Below are 17926 nucleotides of genomic sequence, written 5' to 3' on the forward strand. Positions count from 1 at the left end.
TTGGGAAGACAAATTGACTTATACATGACCTTGACAGGTCTGAGATTTGCACCAATTACCATTGCACCCATGCAGTCCATCTCATGACTGCATCTATAGACACAGGTGATCCCTAGAACTACTGCCACCCTAAACATGGAGCCATTACCACAGTGAACTGTGTCAATAGGGGTAACAGAATCACATGCAAGCATAATTATAATACTAAAGAGCAGATTTATCAAAGGTCGAAGTGAAAATTCGATACTAATTCGACCGAATATGGACCTATTTGATCGAAAATGGACCTATTCGGCCAAAAAAAACTTCTTGAATTCAATTTCGAAGTTTTTCAAATTCGAAATTCGACCCTTGATAAATATGCCCCAGAAGGGGCATTCAAATTGTGAATTATCCATACTTGATTTGAGTTTTAATTCGAATTTGAATTTTGTGATTTATCATACTCATTACCCATTAAGAACTCAAATCCGACTATTCACCGCCTTAAACCTGCCGGATTGCTGTATACTGTAAGTCAATGGGTGATGTCCAGGGATCAATTTGGTGATGTTTGCAGCCTTCCTGACATGCGAGTTTATTTAATTCGATTCAAGTTTTTATAATTCAAATTGAATTCAATTCGAGTTTTCGGGTCGATTAAATTCATCCGAGCTGAGAAAATTAGATTGTATTAATAAATTTCGATTAGTTGAATTTCGAGTTTATGGGAGTTTATGAGAGTTTTAAAAAACTCACATGAATTCGAAATTTGACCCTTGATAAATGTGCCTCTAAGTGCTGCAACTTGCATCCAGTTTTCTACGAGTTGTATGTATAATTCTGTTCATTTTGAAGCATTGGGCACAATTTATAAGGGTCAGCTCCCCATGTTTCCACAATTACACTGGAATTATGCAGAAACACTGTTAAGGGTGGATCGAATTGTGGCGACGAAACGCAGATGGCAAGTCGGATGCAATCACAGGTGGCAAATTATTATTGGATTGAATGAAAAGTCGTAGAAAAAAAATTACATTACATACGGCTGTCGGATGTGAAGACAGAAAGCAGCAGCTTCACTATGGTCTAAACGTGTAGTTGTTACCTGCGACTTTTCTTTGAGTCCCATTATATTTTGAAGCCTGCGACTACATTTGACCTGGCGCCTGTGTTTCGTCCCCCTCGTGCCGATCTGAATAACGCCTGTAGAGCTCTTGTATTTGAAATTGTACTTTGCATACTGTGGTTGTAAACTACCCTTCATGTGTTTTGATAATTTGCTTCTTTTCTGTGCACTCTCCCACTAGACTGGCCTCATTCTTATTTGGCTGTGGTTTCAGAAGCATTCCATACTTTTTTCCCCAAGTATAAGCGTCTGATAAAAGCTTTCTCTTCTAGCTCTTTTTGAAGCAATGGTTTATTATACTGGACCACTTTTATAGGTTTGAGGGGAGTTAGCAGGAAGCCTCAGGTTTTCTAGAGAAGAAGTAAACTGTTGGCAGGGTGGCAGCTATTTACAGAATAGTTGATTAAAATAGCAGAGAAAGACTAGTAGTTGGCAGCATTTGAAGACAGACAGGCTGCTGTCACACAATGAGAATTGAGCTGCATGCCAGGTACACAGAAATATTATTAGCACAATGTTAGGTACAGTAGTGAAATTGCCAGACAGGAGAGATCTTATAAGCAAAACAGTGTTTCTGAATCCATTTGTTAACATGAAAATACACAAAACTAATGATTAGACACACTAAGAAGACTAAAAAGCGATGTGCTTTATTTTGTTCTTTGTTCCCCCAGTGTGAGTCAATGGTGCTTGGGGATACAGAACAGTTGACCCTAAATGAATGATATAAATACTGGCCGCAGTTGTTACAAAAGGCTAACCTCTGTGCTGTATAGTTTAGGTGTTTCTTAATGAAAGAATGTATTATTCATAGAGTTTGTCTTCAAGAAGACATAGGTAAAAGGTGTTAACTGTAAGCAGGGAGGCAATATAATACTGTATAGACAAATTAATTGATACGATTTTGCAGTATAGATACCTATCAGGATCACATGTTTATGGAAATGGAAATATACAGATGTGTATTTATTAATTTGGTTTTCTAGGCAGCAGAGTTATCTATTGTAGAGAGTTTAAATGGCATGGGGAAGCCAATCTTTTGGTATCAATTTATTTTCATTTATTTATAACTATAACCAAATTATGAGAGAATAGCAAAGGAAAAAGTTGACTGGCTACAACTAGTGATGGGCGAATGTATTCGGCAGTCGCAAATTCGCGGTGAATTTGCGCGATTCGCCGCCAGCGAATAAATTCGCCCGCAAAAATTTGGCCGAAAAAATTCGCCAGCCGTTTCGCAAATTTTTCGCAAATTCGCTCATCACTAGCTACAACCCCTTCCAACCCCACTACAGAGACAGTGAGCTAACAGGTTATGTCATGGAACATATATTCACCCCATGGTTGTCATATTTTCTTTATTCCAATCTAGAACAAACCGTATACATTTTTAATTACTAAAATCACGTTGATTCATAAATATTGTGCCTCAAATTAACATGTAAAACTATATGCAGACATAAAACCATAGGCATTGCACTTTACGGCATGTCCACCAAGTTTGTCGTATTGCTCCTTACCCTTAAACAGTTGCAATTAATCTTTTAGTTAAAGGTGCTTGGCACCCATGTATCATAGGTGTCACAGAATGCAATGTTTGTGCTGTAAATAGTATTGTCTATGGTAATGTCACCGAAGGCATACTATAGATAACTCAACCAGAACATATTCTATTTTATTGATGGAAGAGGAAACCATATGTCTGAGACATAGCTCCAGAAACTCTCTTAAAGGAGAATTCAACCCTAAACTTAAAAAACCCTACCCCCCTACCCTACATAGACCCCCCTCCCGCATCCCCCCAGCCTAAGTGTTACCCAGAGCAAATGCCGATCGGAGTTCAGGCATTGTAATGAGCTTTCGAGAGTTTCGGCGCATTCGCAGTTTTTGCGGAACAGAAAATTTCAACTCCAACTGCACATGCATTGACATGCCGGCCTCATTTCAAAGATTTCTGAAGAGAAGAATATGGCGCCAGTGAACTCTGATGCCTGAATCTGCACCGAGGGGTAAGTAAAATGATAGGGGCATTTGCCCGGGTTAACACTTAGGCTGGGGGGAGGAGGGAGGGGGGTCTACATAGGGTAGGGGGTAGGATTTTTTTAAGTTTAGGGTTGAATTCTCCTTTTTGTGTCCCACGGGGTTTGTGATGGAGTGAAAGAGATGGACATGGAATATTTGCAGGCAATTTCCATACTCATTAACCAATTCGGTGTTCATTTCTCCCCTGTGAATAATCATCTTAAAACTTTCTTCTCTCCATATGGCTTTGCATTCACCTTGTGGAGCTCAACTAGGATATCTAATGCACTCCATACTATTTCTCATATCTTTTTCCAACAATGCAGCCTTCATTGCCAGAATTCCAGCATCATTGCGGATGAAAGCAGCAATATCGTCCAATGCCATAAAATGGACACTGTACATGCACTTCAGCACAAATAAGGCAAGGTGCACCAATATTTTTAAAGGGTGCCTGCCTCATTTCCAGTGTTCAGAGTGCAAGTGACTCTTTAAGTGAAAGTCTGTTGCACCCATTGACACAGAGTGCAATGGGAACCGTGGAGCTACCTACCACTTGTTCAGAAGGTGGCAGAAGCTGCAGGGTTTCCCCTGCAGAAATAGGCTCAGCAGCTCACCATTTAGAATGTAAGGCAGGAAGGATTCAGGAGTGCTCTCTTTAATTAAGATGGTTCACAATCCTGAAACCCTCCCTTTTTAAAGGAAAACTATACCCCTAAACAATGTAGGTCTCTATTAAAAGATATTGCTCATATGTAAAACCTGCTACATGTAAATAAATAATTTACATGAATATTATACTTTTAGTAGAATGTGCCATTGGGTAATCATAAGTAGAAAATTGCCATCTTAAAAAAAACAAGGGCCACCCCCTGGGATGTTACAATTCACGGTGCACACAAACAAACCATACCTGTTAGGTCACATGAGCCAATGAACAGACAGACTTCTGTCTTTTGCTTCCACACTTCTTCCTGTTACAGTTAGAGTTGTAGTATTTCTGGTAAGGTGATCTCTGAGGCAGCACACAGACCATCACAAAATGGTGGCTCAAGGCAAGAGATGTAAAAGGGCAATATTTACTTAAATATATAGACCAGTTTGGTAAGATTCTTTAATATGTCACTTAATTTGAAATAAACTCTCTGTTGCTCAAGTATTCATTTTTAGGGGTATAGTTTTACTTTAAGAAATAATGTAAAAACTATAAAAAGGATACCAGGATACCAAGGGACATTCTCAAGGTCCATTAACTAATTTGAATGTAGTTGGGCTTTGTACTGACATTTGCACAGGTGTTAGTGCTCGTTATTTCACAATTACCTTTAATAAAAGGTACAACTCACAGTGGGGAAAGTGCAATATGCCCACTTTACTTGCGAACATACAATAAATAAGCCCTATAGTCTTGTTATTTATATGTAATTTCTATTTTAGTGACCACAACTGGAGGGGAGGGTGTGCCTCTCTGCATCAATTGACAAACAAACGTTCACCCATAAAAATAAAGTGTCTAATTTACTTTTCTACTTACATACTTGTTTCCAGCACAACATGTGGATGCAGTCGTCAAAATAACTAGCACTTTAAATTTATCTTTGCGCCTCGACTTACAGCATGAAGTTTAACACATTTTGGTGGCTGCAAGTGTCTGTACAAAACCCAACTACATTCAAGGCAAATCCAAAAAAAATATATTAGTTAACGGACCTTGGGAATGTCCCTCGGTATCCTGTTTATAGTTTTTCCATTATTTCTTAAAAAGGGAGGGTTTCAGGATTGTGAAACATTTTTAGCAGAGAGTGCACTCCTGAATCAGTGGTGAAATACTTCTCCTCAAGTAATTGAGTCGTTTGAAGCTTCTGTTGCTTTTCCAACACATGAGAGGTAAGATTTACTGTCATATTGTATAGAGCATAAGATTATTTTTCTACATTTGTTTTAAATAGGAAAAATTTGGCCTTGATAATTTACCTTTTTCTGTGCTAGCAGTAGAGAACATAATCTGTCATACCTCGGCTTAAAGAAATATCCATGCCCTCAGCACAAGGTTTCTGTAGAACAATTGAAGTCATTGCCATGGCTGAAGTAAACACAATTAAGCGTTCATTCTTGTAGATGAACTTCGATCTAATGCATGAAATAATTTAATACTGGTCTTTGCACTGTTCCGCCCAATGCTTTGTGCAGACTGCCTTTATTGTACTGCATTTAACTGAGAAGCAATTGCCCGACCTAACGAGTCAGAAGCACACGCGTATGCTGGAGCCAAAATTCCTTTCTCTCATCTCCAAAATAAATAATCGTTCATTACACATTCAGGTTATTAAAGGAATAAAGAGTAGAAACTGCAAAAAAAAGCTTTTGTTAAAAATGTCTGTCTGTTATAGAAAAAAAAAGAGATAAATATGTGTTAAAGGGGCGGCTCACCTTTAAGTTAACTTTTAATATGTTATAGAATGGCTAATTCTAAGCAACTTTTCAAGTGGTTTTCATTTTTATAGTTTTTGAATTATTTGTCTTCTTCTTCAGACTCCTTACGGCTGCTCTGTAAGGCTACACATTGATTGTCATTTTATAACAAATTTTTCTATTCAGGCCCTTTTCTCTATATATTCAAGTCTCTTGTTCAACTCAATACATGGTTGCTAGGGTAACTCAGATCGTAGCAACCAGAGTGCCGAAATTGCAAACTGGAGAGCTGCCGAATAAAAAGCTAAATAACAAAAACCACAAATAATGAGAAATGAAAACCAATTGTATATTGTATCAGAATATAAATCTCTACGTCATACTAAAAATGTATTTAAAGGTCAACAGACATACCTGACATTTTCTATTAATGGGCAAATGACATGTAATCATATAGGGTATTCGCTTGATGCATGAAAAACATTTTTAGGGATGTTTTATCACTGATCATACTAGACTGGATTTCTTAGACTTCTACTCTACAAGATGGCAAGGCATACAGTATGTAAATTGTATCAACTACAAAAATTGTGGTATTTACCTTGAATTCTTGTTGTATGGTCAGTACTAGTCAGACATGTTTGAAATGACATGTTTGAAATGTTGCCCCTTGTTAATGGGGAGGCAATATTGTGCCTTAATACCATTTACAATTAATCCCTTGAAATAAAGACATTAGGGGCATTTATGACTGCAAGTGCAGCATGCAAAGTACAAAACAGGACCCAATCAGAATGCTTTTTAGCCACAGTGCAGTGTTGTTCCCAAATGTAATTGTAAAGTATGCTTAAAAATTTATGCTGTTGTGCTCACAACTGAACTCAAGTTGGATGCAATCAAAAATGTTCTAAGCCTGGTTGGTGTTATATCTGATGTTTGGCTTGAGAGTAACATGTGTGCACCCCTTTCTTTTGCAACTCGCTGCAGAGATTAACACAGGTTACAGTGGGAACCCTGGACCTATTGTCTACTTTGAAAGTGGTGGTAGCTCCAGGGTTCCCCTGCTTCAGTGGGTGCAGCTGCTTGAAATTTGGAACAAGAGGCAGAAGGAAGGCAGGGAAGCCAAGCACAACTATATGGAAGTACAAGGAGCCCATGTTGCTGCTAGGACCTTTGGGGGGTTATTTACTAAACTCCGAATGCAAAAATCAAGAAAAATTTGTGATTTTTTTTTTTATAAAATCAGACTTTTACGAAATTACAATTTATTTAACCCCCGAGGATGTAGTCTGAATCAGAAAATCCAGCATCTCAGACCTGTTGAGGTTGCATACAAATCAACAGGTGAAGTCCCAATGATTTTTTTATGTGTGCTGTGTTTCATGCAATACCCCAAAGTTTTAGTGCAAAAATCTGAGTTTGTGATAAAAAATCCAAAAAAATCGTGAAAATCTGATTTTTTGCCGCAAATTTTCGGGAAAATGTATTATAAATAAGCGTAGATAACCCAAGCGAATTTGATCGGAGTTTGTAGCAGACAATATTGAGATAGATTCCCCCTTAATGAACTGGATCTTTTAAGCAACTGACTGTGGCCTAGTGTTGCAGCTGTAAATTACCCCTCTTGTATCTAGTATCAGTAGGAGATCATTTTTAAAAAATTTGGATTATTTGGATAAAATGGAGTTTATGGGAGATGGCTTTTCATAATAGCTTTCTGGATAACGGGTTTCCGGATAACAGATCCCATACCTGAATCACAGTCAAACGTAGTTATTGCTACACATTGCATCCAAGGTAGAAACTCTCCGAACATTAACAGTTGTACTGTAGCTGTGATTTTCCAGCAGATTTCTAGGAGAAGAGACTCACATTTGAAGCCAGATATTATAATTAATTCAAGAGTTGGCAAAGCATTTTATTTATTTAGTATATTTCATAAAAGTTCTGTTCTTGTTCACCAAGGTTTGTGTGCTTTGGCTGTACCCTGGCCAAGAACTTTCTCTTAGAAATCTTAGGGTTTTACTTGTACAGGAAAAATAGCTTCTCTAAAACACTGTCTGTATTTGCAGTAGCAGGACTTCCTAAAACTGAAATTTATAACATTGCACTAGTAACGTATGCTATAAGCATGAGGATGAAATGTGTGCTATTATCAAAATTGTATGATATTAACATTGCATCTTTGATTTCCATGGAATTCGATGCAGGTATGGAACAGGTACAAACCTGTTATAATCCAAAATGAAAACATTTCCTTTTTCTCTGTAATAATAAAACAGCAGCTTGTACATTATACAAACTAAGATATAATTAATCTTTATTGGAGGCAAAACCAGCCTATTGATATGATTTTCTAGTAGAGTTAATGTATAAAGATCCAAATTATGAAAAGATTTGTTATCTGGAAAACCCCATTCTGGATTACACTTCCCATTCCTGTAGTACTGTACCTAGAAATTGACTTAAGCACATTTGCTAAGGCCCTATGTGGGTTACTCTAAAGCAGGGATTCCCAACCAGTAGCTTATGAGCAACATGTTGCTTCCGATCCCTTGGATGTTACTCTCATTGTCCTCAAAGCAGCTGCTTATTTTTGAATTCCAGGCTTGGAATAATTAATTGCATAAAAACGAAGTATACTGCCAAGTTAGAGCCTCCTGTAGGCTGCCAGTCCACATAGGGGCTACCAAATAGCCAATCACAGCCCTTATTTGGCACCCCAAGGGACTTTTTCATGATTGTGTTGCTCCCCAACTCATTTTACATTTGAATGTGGCTCACGGGTAAAAAAAAGTTTAGGGAACCCCTTCTCAAAAGCTTTACTCGTGTGTAATAATAGTTGTAGGACTTATGAAATAAAAATACAGAAATACAATTTAACCCTTAGTGCTATGGCCGCAAGAACAGTGGCTTTTGGCTTATGTTGCAGTAAATATGCTTCTCTGTAGCTTTAAAATAATAGTTTGACGTGTTGGCAATTATGTCTTTTTTTCAATATGAATTTTTATTGGATATGCATGAAAAAGTAAAAATACTGAAAAAGGGGTAAGTAAAAAGATACAACCCCCAACATATATAGCATCATAGGACAGTTCAACAACAATAGAAACAATTGTGATGGACCCAATGCATTATGGTTAACAAAAAGCCAATTTGCATGTAAAAATTGCAGACCGCACTTACATTCATGAAGAACCTCTAATGTTTTAGGAAACAAAATGCCATCACTCTCCTCATTCAGAGTGTGAAGCAAAAGACTAGACATGAGCATGACTCTTATGATGATGGTTGTGTAAGAGGTTCTTGAGACATGTACAAATAAATCCCAAGGCTGGGTTCCAACTTTAGTTACCTAAATGTAGTACTGCCTAGTCTACAGAGGATTAAACACTCTCAAATCCCAAATAAATTCATATCATATGACTGAAACTGTAGAAGGCAACACATTCTAATAAGTAGACTGTCATTATTCCAAAAGCTGGGCCCTAAATATGTAGAGAGTACTTCTTCACTCTTATTTCACTCTTGATATCAGCGAAATGCAGAAATGGACAAGTATCTCATTTTCATCTGTCCAGATAAATTTACATCAAATCTACACACCAAAGAGAGGACGTTACACTGATGGCTGAGGCTCCTAGAATTCATTCTTTTGTTCTTCTAGTTAAACAGGTCAATGCCGTTCTCTTTAATGAATAATAAAACCACAATACATATTTATCAGATATCTGTGTCATCTAATGACTTAACATCTATTTCTTTCAGATGATGGATAATTCTCATAACTCTATCCCACTTTGCACAATGGAGACCAAGGAGACTGAAGCTATTTGTATTTTCGGTACGGGAGATTTCGGGCGCTCCCTAGGGTTGAAATTACTTCAGTGTGGCCATGCTGTCATTTATGGAAGTCGAAACCCCCAGTCGTCTAGCCTAACCCCTAAAGGAGCAGAGGTTTTTAGCCATTCAGAAGCTGCACAGAGAGCCTCCATTATTATTTTAGCCATCCACAGGGAGCACTATGATTTTCTCAAACAATTAACTGAAGTCCTGAATGGTAAAGTATTAGTAGATGTAAGCAACAACCTTAAAATAAACCAATACCCAGAATCCAATGCTGAATACCTGGCCAGGATGGTACCTCAAGCCAAAGTAGTAAAGGCATTTAATACAATATCGGCATGGGCCCTGCAGTTTGGGGCTTTGGATGCAAGCAGGCAGGTGAGTTTTATTTATTAGATCTTTCAGTTGGCAGCAAGGCTATCATCTTTTTCAGTTCTGGAGTTTTTTTGCATTATACAGGTATGGGATTCATTATCTGGAAACCTGTTATCCAGAAAGCTCCGAATTATGGAAAAGCAGTCTCCCATGGACTCCATTATAATCAACTAATCCTAGTTTTTAAAAATTATTTCCTTTTTCACTTGAATAATAAAGCAGTACCTTGTACCTGATCCAAGCTAAGATATAATTAATCCTTATTGTATGAAAAATTTGCTTATTGGGTTTATTTCATGTTTACATGAGTTTCTAGTATAATTAAGGTATGAAGATCCAAATTATGGAAAGAACCATTATCTGGAAAACCCAAGGTCCTGAGCATTCTGGATAACTGGTCCCATACCTGTAATAAGTAATATATTGGTACACTTTAAACCGAAGATAAAAAAAAGGACTATACTAGGATCACAGTAAAGTGGAATGTCACCTGAACAAGATAGATACATAGCAACAAAGGCACAGAAGCAATAATACTTGTAATCCACTAGCTCATGTGCTACGATATTGATGTTGTAGATGAATAGTTCAATCCCTTAACTACTGCCAGTGCCAAGGTTGCAGACAGCTTAGTTACATAAGGGGGAATGTAATAAAAATCACTAACGGAAAAACTATTTGCAATGCGAAAAGTTATGCCTTTGCGCGAACAAATTTTGCTTTGTGCGAATTTAATATAGCTTTTGCGAGCCCGGAAACTGTTTAGCGACCACTTCTGACAGTGAAAGACCGTTTGAGAATTTTATAGTTTGCGCCAATGCGCAGTCAATGTAATAAAACTTCTTACTGAAAAAGTCGTTATGTTTGCTCCAAAAGATTACGACATCTTCAAGCACTTCTTATGAGTGCGCAATTAAAATTCGCAATGCGCAATTAAAATTCGCAATGCAATAACAGTTTAAGGAACAATATTACATTGCGAGATGTGGATTTTTAGTCTTATTGGTGCGAATTGTTTTGCTCTTTGCGACTTTTATTACATTCCCGATAGAGTCTTGTTGCAGTGTACGGAGTCACTACAGGTATGGAGTCCCTTAATTGGAATGCTTGGGACCTGTTTTTTTTTTCTCTGGATACTGGGTTTCTAGATAGGCGATACCATACCTGTATATTATGTAGGCATCAGTACTGTATGAGGAATGGCATAGCTACAGTATGGGGGTTATTTACTAAACTCTGAATGCTAAAATGTGGGACTAATCAGGAATGAGTTTCACATAAAACCGGGATTTAATATTAATTCCATATACTACTGTACTGTTCTAAGGCTGTTTTAAATTTGCTGTACTGCCAAACACAAAGCAAGTTCAACTTAAAGAGACACTGACACCAGAAAATATATATTTTTTTAAATCTATAATAACATTGCCTTTGAATGCCATTTATAATTTTGCCATAAAAGTATTTGCCTGATGCTTTTACATTGCCTTTCTTACCCCCATGTTCCTGTATGAGGGGGCTGCCATATTTGTGCAGCAGTAGTCCGTTAGCATTAGAAACTCTAAGTGACTTGCTGAGAAGGGTCATTAGGTTGGCAAAACAGTCAGGTTTAGGAACTTCAAGTAACAATTACTTACAAAAGCAAATGATCAGTGAAAAATAATCAGTTTGTCCTATAGGTAACTTTTAGGGGCAGATTTATAAAGGGTCGAATTGAAAATTTGAATTTTTAAATTTGAATTTTATCATGTACTGTCCTTTAAGTATTCAAATTCAACTATTCGCCATGTAAAACCTGCCGAATTGGTGTTTTGGCCTATGGTGGACCTCCTGAAATCAATTTGGAGTCGTTTGGTGGACTTTTGAAAAAAATATATTTTTTTTTTGGTGAAAACATTTGAATCGAATTTGATTGGAATTTGCAGCTTGATCCTGTTCACCCTTTTTTAAAAAATTTAAAAAATTTGATTTTTTTAATAAATTTTGATTTTATTTTTTTTTGAGTTTATAAACTCGAAATTTGAACCTTGATAAATCTGCCCCTTAATGTAGAATAATATTTTGAAAATCATTTTTTTAATGTATAGTGTCAGTATCACTTTAATGGAAATATTTATAAATATAGGAAAAATATAAAATGATTAAATCATCAGGGTTTAAAATGTAGATGTATCAATAATCCTGATTGAACTGATAGTACTGTCAGTTAATGATAACTGAATAAAGCAAACTCATTGGTAACTCCATAAATAAAACCTACGAAGAGGTTCAATCCACTGCCTCTCAATAAACACGAAAAATGTTTGATCACATACCTATTCTTATAAAATTAGAAAGAGAAACACATTTTTTTAAATGTCTTCAGTGTATTTATGTCACTAGATTGACTTCCACCGCTTTTCCTTTTTGAAGGTTTTCATTTGTGGTGATGAGATTTACGCAAAACAATCTGTTATGGATATTGTTCGAACCCTTGGACTTACACCACTGGATCAGGGAACCTTACTAGCAGCTAATGAGGTGGAGAATTACCCACTGCAATTATTCCCGATGTGGAGAATCCCAATCTTCATCTGTTCTGGATTCACTATATTGATTTTCCTTTACTGTGTGCTAACGGAGGTTCTCTACCCATGTGTTACATCTAAAGAAGATACCTCATATCTGATTGCTGTTTCTATTCCCAATAGAGTGTTCCCAATTGTGTCTCTCATACTTCTTGCCTTGGTGTATCTCCCAGGAATAATTGCCGCTGTTCTTCAGTTATATCGAGGTACCAAATATAGTCGCTTTCCAGACTGGCTTGATACGTGGATGCTGTGCAGAAAGCAACTTGGCCTTGTTGCATTGGCATATGCATTCCTACATGCGATCTACACACTTGTTATGCCTATTCGTTATTATGTACGTTGGTGGTCCAACAATTACATCATCACACAGGTAAATGGTTGCGTCATCTGTTTTTTCTAAGATAATTGCTTTAAAGCTTGCAACCAAGAAAATAATTTTTTCTATACACCAACCATTTCCGTTCCCAAAAACTGGTGGACAGTAGAACAAATGATTAAAGCTCAGGCAATTGCAGTCAAATGGCAGAAGGGCATCCAATAAAATGGAGACTAGTGGAAGGAACCAGGACTAGGCTAAGAGGATAGCCCCCATTCTCCCTTCACCTGGGCTATAGGTGATATAGGTATCACTTATACAATACCTTTTGTATTTGTTTGTTTTTTTATTTGTTATATTTCCCCTAGGCTGAAACTGGTGTGGGATTCTCTGGGATAGGGATTTAAGGGTGGACTTTAAATCCCCATATAATCATTGAGGTTATTATAGTCACTGTTTTGAGAAGGTCTTGCTCTGAGAACTAGGGGTAGTTTCCATGGGCAGTTGACAAGGTGAATTGGTAACCAGGATGACATGGGCCCCGAGGACAGCCTCAGATGAGGAAAGGGGAAAGAAAGCAGTTACCAGGCTTCAGGTCCAGATCAGAGTTGGCCCTCTTTGAGTATATGTGGCAGTGTCTTTACTACTGTTTAAGTTTTGTTGTAGAATCAGTCCTGTTACAATAAATTATGGTAGGTTATATATATTAACTTAAGTTAAGTATCATTGTTAATAAAAAATACATTAGCCTTTTCCTCCCAAAATTGGTGTCATGTGTCGGTGTCGGAGTGAAGACACAAAATACCTGTAACAGGTACCACAGGACACTGCATAATAAATCTTGAGACACAAAAATAATGCCTTGACAATACTGAAGACTAAATTAATAATCCAATAATGTTTACATACGTATTGAATAAATATAATTATTGGATCATGGTCTTTAAAGCTTTTTTTTTGGCCCTGACAAAATGATGCAGATCAGACCAGAAATTTGCGGGTGGGGGCAATATATCAGGTGGGCAGTGTTCTAGGTATAAGTGGTAAGGTAGTTGAAAAAAAGTTACTATAATCTGCCTAAAACAGAACTTACAATAGAGCATATTTGAACTCAGTAAACCCCAACCAGAGGCTTGTGTGAGCAAGATGTCGCTCGGCATCTCCTAGGAAGTATATTGCAATATATGGACAAACAATCCCTGTTTTTTTTTAAAGGGTAAGGCATTTTTAGTAGCAGTATGCATCAAATATCTCAATGTCCTAAATATATTGATAATGGGTTGAGTGCAGAGGACCTTTAGTGTTTGTCTATATGTATTTTGTGGTCACAGCCTAATTGCACCCCCGCCTAATGGTTTTAAAAATGAGTGGCGAGCACAACTTTCCCTTGTTTTTCCCTAGTATTGGATGTTGCTCCCAATGGCCTGAAATCAGGTGCTTATTTCTGAAGTCCTGCCTTGGATGCAAGTTTTGGTTGCAAAAAAAACATGTGTTCTGCCAAACAGAGCCTCCTGTAGGCTGACAGTACACATAGGGGCTACCAAATAGCCAATCACCGGGAACTTGTTTCATGTACATCTTGCTCCCCAACTATTTTTATTTTTAAATGTGGCTCATGGGTAAAAATGGTTGGGAACCCCATTCTAACTGTTTGTGTCCCTGATTATTAACATATAAATGCACTATTACTGAAAGCTATCTTGATACCTATTATATGAAAATCACAACTTCAGCTTTGCATATACACTATAAATATGGTTTTAATGTTATCATCTTTTTGTTTTCTTGCAGATTAAAACCAATAACACCTATGAGTTTCTGAATTACTATGCTTGGTTATCTGACTCGTATGTCGCCTTGGGTATTCTGGGATTTTTCTTTTATGTGTTGCTGGGTATCACGTCCCTGCCCTCAGTAAGCAATGCAGTCAACTGGAGAGAGTTCCGCTTTGTCCAGGTAAGAGTGCAAGATGATGAAACAAGAAAATATATCTTCCATGGCTTCATATGTTTCACAATTACTGTAAATATGATTAATATCTGAATGTATTGTATTTCTTCCTAATACAGCTACTAATCAATGTTAGCTATAGTATAGCAAGGATAGCTAGTAATTGTAAAAAACGTAACATACAGAAGGTCAACTGATAAGGGTCTTAAAATAATATAAGTCCATCTAGTTAATAAAAATGCAAAAATATCGCTTTAACATAATTTGTTATACTGTATATTAGGGCATCTTTAAAAATGCATGAACTCCTGATAGAGACCAACTATTACATGCGGTTGCCTGTATTGACGTAACACACCTTACTCACACATATCCTTAAAGGGATCCTGTCATTGGAAAACATGTTTTTTTTCAAAATGAATCAGTTAATAGTGCTGCTCCAGCAGAATTCTGCGCTGAAATCCATTTCTCAAAAGAGCAAACAGATTTTTTTTATATTCAATTTTGAAATCTGGCATGGGGCTAGACATTTTGTCAATTTCTCAGCTGCCCCTGGTCATGTGACTTGTGCCTGCACTTTAGGAGAGAAATGCTTTCTGGCAGGCTGCTGTTTTTCCTTCTCAATGTAACTGAATGTGTCTCAGTGGGACATGGGTTTTTACTATTGAGTGTTGTTTTTAGATCTACCAGGCAGCTGTTATCTTGTGTTAGGGAGCTGCTATCTGGTTACCTTCCCATTGTTCTTTTGTTTGGCTGCTGGGGGGGAAAAGGGAGGGGGGTGATATCAATCCAACTTGCAGTACAGCAGTAAAGAGTGATTAAAGTTTATCAGAGCACAAGTCACATGACTTGGGGCAGCTGGGAAATTGACAGTATGTCTAGCCCCATGTCAGTATCCCTTTAACAACCTCTACAATATGAAGGATATGTAGACTTAAATTAGCTTTTATCATCTTGCAGGCAATATTAAAAATACTCCAACACTATAAAGATACAATTCAAAAATGTATGAATTACAAACATATGGTTGTTGTGAGTTACTAGACCTTTATTCACATTAAAGTTATATAACAGGGGGTTCATTGACATTGGCAGCTAAAATACTAAAGCTCTGTGAGGCTACCATTTTATAAATTGCTAACTAGATGTCTCTTTTATATTTGCAGTCAAAACTTGGATATCTTACATTGGTTTTGTGCACGGCCCATACCCTTGTGTATGGAGGAGACAGGTTTATCTATGGACCTTTTTACAAATGGTATCTCCCCCCAGCATTTGTCATTGCTCTCATTATTCCATGTACAGTGCTTGCTCTGAAGTTAATCATTATCGTTCCATGCTTGGATAAGAGAATTACTAAAATACGTCAAGGATGGGAAAGGAATTCCAAGCATTAACAAGAGCTGAATCTACATGAATAAGAAGCCAACATCAAAGTTGTCACTAAACACACAAGAGACAGTGGTTAAATACTGATATTTTGTACAAAGTAAACCAATAACCCACAGTATTTACACAGCAGACTGGAATTTGGGTGAACTTTAGCAAGTAAAAAGTATTTTGTTTTATTAAAACAGCTCCCACGTGAAATAGAGTCATCTTTTTCCCTAATAACAAATGTCGAATAAATTATTGCCCATGCTAGAGGAAGGCAGCTACTATGCATACAAATTATTTTGTCGCTGCTGCTGATAAGCACATGTAAGTCTCTCTATGGCTCATATCATTTCTGATTTATAATCAAATAAGAGAAACACCAGTTAAGGGCATGTAAAGGCAAAAAAATAAAATCCCATTTTTACTTTCTTTAATGAAAAAGAAACCTATCTCCAATATACTTTGATTTAAAAAATGTGTACCGTTTTTATAAGAAACCTGACTGTATGCAGTGAAATTCTCCCTTCATTTACTGCTGTGGATAGGAATTGTCAGACAGTCCCTAACTGCTGAGCAGGGAAACAATCATACTTATGAACAGCAGGGGGAGCCCCCGCCTTACTTCCCAGCCATGCAGAACTCAAGCAGCTTTGTTTATGACAATCCCTAAGCACCCCAGACCACACTGAGCATGTGCACAGTCTTGGTCTTGCAAAGATGTTTAACAAAGTTACAAGATGGTGACCCCCTGTAGCCAACTTTGAAAGCATAAACCATTTGTTTGACTAGGCTTGTGGTGCAGTAAGTTCATGTTTATATTTAGTATACAAAATACAGCATTTCTAGCCTTATTCTATTTTAGACTTTACATGCCCTTTAAGAAGAGGTATTTACACCCATCAGAAAATACAAGAATTTACCATAACCTGGGAATTGTAAGTAGTGGTGGGCACAGCTGCAGAAGACACAACTTGGAGAACATCCACAATTGTGCTGGGATTATGAGATAAATCCTACATTATGGGCAAAAAAAACATGACCATATCCTCATGAACTTGGCTTTGCTCATTGCACTTGCAATTGTAAATAACCCCTTTGTTGTTTTTTGTTTGCTGACCTCCTTATCTGTTATGGCATGCTATTTGTAAGGGGATTAGCCACAAAAATAAGGGGTAAACCACATTAAGTAACTTGGGTGGAGAAAATGAAGACTGTGGTCAGATACCCAGAGAACAAAGGAGACTTGGGAAGAATGAAACTGCAAGCTCAGTGGTCACACATTTATAAAAGCTAAGAAAATAAATAGATAAAATATTCACACTGTCCTAATTTTACCTCTTTTCAGCAATAATGTAATTATTTATTGGTAATAGAATATGCATTAAAGCCTTTTCTGGTCCCCTAAGAGCCCTACCTGGAAAGAATTCATTGATTTCAATGATTATTAGGACTCCCATAAAAAAAAATACTTTCACCACTATGAAACTAAGATAAGAAATACGAGATCAGATTAGCATTATATATAAAGAGCTTCTAGGACTTTTAGCTCAGTAATAAATAGAAGCCATCTAAATGTAACGATAACTTCATAACTGCCATATCACTGTCCCAGAACTGAGACTATCTCTAGAAACCAACGAGAATTACAGCACAGATTGTAATTGGGTCTCATTTTCTCGATTTTGTTAAACCACCCTAGAGGTGACATTATGAAATGCTATCAGTATCTATGCACTCTGGCACACTTTATTATAATGAGAATGGTTTGCACAAAGGTTTATATTACACAAAAAGCCAGTGGATTGAGCTGACCTAAGCCCTTAACCTGGCTTTAAGGTTTTTTATTAGGGCAAATAGGGCGAAAAGACTAGTATTCACTACAGCACCAACATGAAGTTTATACTTATGCTACAATGTAACCAATGTGATATGTACAGTGCAAAATGGCCT

General features: G+C 37.1%; 1 protein-coding gene across 1 annotated transcript; it reads left to right on the top strand.

Annotated features, from left to right (window-relative positions):
• The first annotated feature begins 4934 nt into the window (after window positions 1-4934).
• Window positions 4935-17442, top strand: steap4.1.L (1 L homeolog). The gene is given in 5 exon segments (NM_001089814.1): window positions 4935-5017; window positions 9311-9766; window positions 12176-12703; window positions 14441-14605; window positions 15766-17442. Coding segments are annotated over 4 exon segments (1377 nt in total). The 5' UTR covers window positions 4935-5017; window positions 9311-9313; the 3' UTR covers window positions 15997-17442.
• Window positions 17443-17926: the final 484 nt, after the last annotated feature.

Source organism: Xenopus laevis, chromosome 6L, assembly GCF_017654675.1.
Source record: "Xenopus laevis strain J_2021 chromosome 6L, Xenopus_laevis_v10.1, whole genome shotgun sequence".
In the NCBI taxonomy this organism is placed as follows: domain Eukaryota; kingdom Metazoa; phylum Chordata; class Amphibia; order Anura; family Pipidae; genus Xenopus; species Xenopus laevis.